The sequence below is a fragment of the Priapulus caudatus genome, unplaced genomic scaffold (genome assembly GCF_000485595.1).
Source record: "Priapulus caudatus unplaced genomic scaffold, Priapulus_caudatus-5.0.1 Scaffold570, whole genome shotgun sequence".
Lineage (NCBI taxonomy): Eukaryota > Metazoa > Priapulida > Priapulimorpha > Priapulimorphida > Priapulidae > Priapulus > Priapulus caudatus.
In genome coordinates, this window is record NW_014577631.1 from 56,768 (window position 1) to 61,065 (window position 4,298).

At 38.1% G+C, this 4,298-nt stretch overlaps 1 protein-coding gene across 1 annotated transcript; it reads left to right on the top strand.

The window, feature by feature from the left end:
* Window positions 1-314: 314 nt before the first annotated feature.
* On the top strand, window positions 315-3,543 carry LOC106811750. Its single transcript, XM_014815468.1, has 3 exons — window positions 315-331; window positions 2,778-3,163; window positions 3,205-3,543. The coding sequence occupies exons 2-3, from the start codon at window positions 2,778-2,780 to the stop codon at window positions 3,224-3,226; spliced, it is 408 nt and encodes a 135-aa protein (XP_014670954.1). The 5' UTR covers window positions 315-331; the 3' UTR covers window positions 3,227-3,543.
* The last annotated feature ends 755 nt before the right edge of the window (window positions 3,544-4,298 follow it).

The window sequence follows — 4,298 nt, forward strand, 5'->3', positions numbered from 1 at the left end:
TTTAACCGGGCATGTATCTTACTATAATTTGGCGAATGTTGTATACAAATGAAAGGCTCCGTCAGTTTGGATCCAAATAGCGCCAAATTTACAGAAGAGATCGATGAGTACACGGGACGGGTTCTAAACTATACTCAGTTGAAAACCGTTTGCTCGGTCTTAAAAAAGACAAAAAAACACAAAAAAGGTAAACATTTGCCTGAAAATAGGGGCGCTGTTTGTTTTCGTTCTGTTTGTATTTCGTTTTGTTTCAACAGGTTTCAATTTCGTGTTGTTCTGCTGTATCTCTGTTCTGTGTCTGTGTGTCTGAGATTTGTGTAAGCCCCATAATGTAAGTAGAAATAACCATGTATATAATGAAGTTAAATATTCAGTAGCTATTTGGCCATAGTTTCCCATATGAGATGTGACAAGTTGAATTTCATCAGTGCAGATTTTTTTTGAAGTCTGCAATCGCTGTACAGTGTACGGGTGCCGTGGACACCGATCTGTCACAAGCGGTCCGATCACAAGCACGTAATATTACGTCGTCCGCACAGAGTGCAAACATGCGTAGAAATAAGCGATCACAACCACGCAATATTACCTGGTCGCACACAGTGGAAACATGCGAAGCACGTAATATTACGTTTACGTTATCCCATATTCACATCTATCTATATTCTACTTTGGAGTCCGTGTCATCAACCAGTCACATAGCATACAATAAAACGTTTCTGTTGCGGTGTGTGTATTTCACTGTGTACTTGCCAAACAAATGGTTAATGTGTTACGTGTAAGCATAATTGCACATGTATTTGTATATTGACTTCTCAACCATAAAAAAAACAAACATGTGCAACAACTAAACTCTCCATATAACACCTTACACATAACACTACTGCACTGCATGGTAACACATTCATCACAGTCACTAAGCCCGCGCGTAGCGCGGGTTTCAGCTAGTCTTACTATAATTTGGCGAATGTTGTATGTATGTATGTTAATGAAAGGCTCCGTCAGTTTGGATACAAATAGCGCCAAATTTACAGAAGAGATCGATGAGTACACGGGACGGGTTCTAAACTATACTCGGTTGAAAACCGTTTGTTTGGTCTTAAAAAAGACAAAAAAACAACAAGAAAGGTAAACATTTGCCTGAAAATAGGGGCGCTGTTTTGTTTTCGTTCTGTTTCAACAGGTTTCGATTTCGTGTTGTTCTGTCTATCTGTGTTCTAACTTCTGTGTCGATCTGTGTGTCTGAGATTTGTGTAAGCCCCATAATGTAAGTAGAAATAACCATGTAATAATGAAGTTAAATATTCAGTAGCTATTTCGCCATAGTTTCCCATATGAGATGTACAAGTTGAATTTCATCAGAGCAGAATTTTTTTTTGGAAGTCTGCAATGCTGTACGGGTGTCGTAAACACCGATCTGTACAAGCAGTCCGATCACAAGCCTGTAATATTACGTCGTCCGCACAGAGTGCAAACATGCGTAGAAATAAGCGATAACAACCACGCAATATTACCTGGTCCTCACACAGTGGAAACATGCGAAGCACGTAATATTACGTTTACGTTGTACCCATTCACATCTATCTATATTCTAACTTTGGAGTCCGTATTATCAACCAGTACATAGCATACAATAAAACATTTCTGTGTGGGTGTGTGTATTTCACTGTGTACTTGCCAAACAAATGTTAATGTGTTACGTGTAAGCATGATTGCACATGTATTTGTATTGACATCTCAACCATAAAAAACAAACATGTGCAACAACTAAACTCTCCATATAACACCTTACACATAACACTACTGTACTGGTAACACATGCATCACAGTCACTAAGCCCGCGCTTAGCGCGGGTTGCAGCTAAGACACACACAAAAAAAGACACAAAAAAGAAAGAAAGAAGATTTGCCTGAAAATAGGGGGCGCTATATCTTTGCATTGCTCATACTTCGCCGCCTGTCAACGTTGTGCTGCATGCACAGAGATTTTTGGTAAGCCCAATAATCTAAGTAGAAATAAGCATGTAATAATGAAGTTAAATGTTCAGTAGCTATTTTGCGGTAGTTTTCGATATGAGATGTACAAGTTGAATTTCATCAAAGCTGACTTGAAGAAATGACACTTACACTGCCAACGTTCGTTTCGATGAGATCCTTTAATTGCGTAGTACGACCAGCAGCGGTAGGGGAATAACTTTCACACGGGTGTAGATTGTTGATTGTAAATTGGCGTAGGCTCAGAGTCTGATTGGTTCTTATTATTTTTATTATTTTTGGCTAATTTCGTTTCATTTCGTTTTATTACGGTTAGGGTTATGGTTAGGCAAATAAGGATATAATAATATAGGGAAATGTGACGTCCTAACACGTTATCACGTTCCCTCAATCTACGCCCGGGGGAAAGTGACACCCCAGCGGTAGCAGCAGCCACCGCCAGTTGCAATACTATTCCAGGTCCGTTCCTATTCCACTGTGCGTAGTGTTACCCATAAAATGATCAAGCTTACAACTCAAGGCTGCAAATTCAGTAAAAGTGGTAGTCTACTGCAAAAAGCGGTACAGTTGGCATCTATGCATACACAGTGTATGCAGCGACCATACCATTCAATAATTGCATCGCTACCTTACCAAATCGGCAACAACATAACCTTAATCTCTTTAACTTCTTTTAGTTTTAACGTAACCATGCGCAAGTCACAAAAATTGGGTCAGTTTTTGCTTTTTTTTGGTATTTTAACACCTAATAATTCCTTCTTTTGTCATCTGTCACTTTGGTTATAGATGGATTGCCACAACACAAATGCTACTACAGCAACAGAAGAAATCCAAAAATCAATGCTGCAAGTCGTTGGAATCTGTACAAGACTCAATTATAAGCAGTACGACGTGCAATATGCAGTATGCCAAATAATGGAAGTCGTCTCACAGGTAGAAAAATCCCTCAAAACAATAAACGAGCAACATCATGACAAGACGAGAATCATACTGGAAAAAAACAAAGAACTTGCCAAACAAAATCACGCCCTCAAGAACGAGATGAACCAGCTCAAGGAAGAAATAGTCAAAACAAAAGAAGAACTGGATAATTCACAAGCCAGCTTCAATGCGATCTTCAACGAAGAAAACCTCGACGATGACAACGATCAGCCCTCAAAGACCGACAACAATGGCAACACACACACACACAGCAACAGCTTGAATCTATCAAGGAAAGCCAGGAACTATTTTGAGTTTCCATACAAACCTCCTGTTCTTCCCCCACATTCGTTTTCTCAACCATATTATGCCTATTCATCTGTTAATGTTATATCTGTGTTAGATTTGTAGATGTTCTTAAGATATCACAGTTGTATATTTAACAGTTATTCCCCGAAGGCGAGGTGAATAACTGTTTTAGTATCATTGCCCGACTTTTGCCACTTTTGGGTACAGCAAACAAGTGTCGGCAACCATTTTGTGGTAACTCAAATTGTTGCATTTCCACAAATTTTGCCCCCAACAAACAACATATACCGTTAGCAAAACGCTAAACAAACCTTATTCAACAGACTTTACCCCCGAATTTACACTGAATCTCAAAACTCCTAATTTCACGTTCAAGTCAACGATAAACAATTCTATTCTTTAGTTCATGTACGACTGGGGTAATATGTCTCTGTTTAATTTCTAATTAGGTAGTGCCTGCCATCTGTTAGAAATCAAAGTAACAAAAACCAATAATAAACTTGAATTTCACTACCTACCTTTAAATAGTTTAACTCCAAATTTTGTCACACCCTTGGTACTTTTGGGGACAGCATTTTCTTTAAATTTGTCAATTTCGGCTTCCGTAACATTTACAAATTTAGCCGCCATTTTTGGTGCCACTACAATGTAAACCCTAGAGGTGATTATCGAAATATATTCACCTAGGTCTCGACCAATCAGCGCGCAGCATTTCCTATAATCACTCGGGCGATGATACTAAATTGTCTTATTAAAATGTTTAAACCTTTGCAAAAAACTTCGTCTGTTCATTAACACACACCCATATTTATTTCCATGCAAGTTTTTTGTCTTTTAACATTTTTAATGTGTATTTACACAAATCTTTGCCTTCAACAAATACGTTTTTAAATTTTATCTCCTGTTGTTTACAGTACATGCCTTTGTACAATACAACAAAAAAGAAACAAAAGTATTTAATAAACAGTATTCAGTTACAACTGATTTCTCTTCTGTGCCATCATCTTACTATAATCTTATCGAATTTGCCGAATGTTGTACGTATGTATGTATGTTCATGAAAGGCTCCGTCAGTTT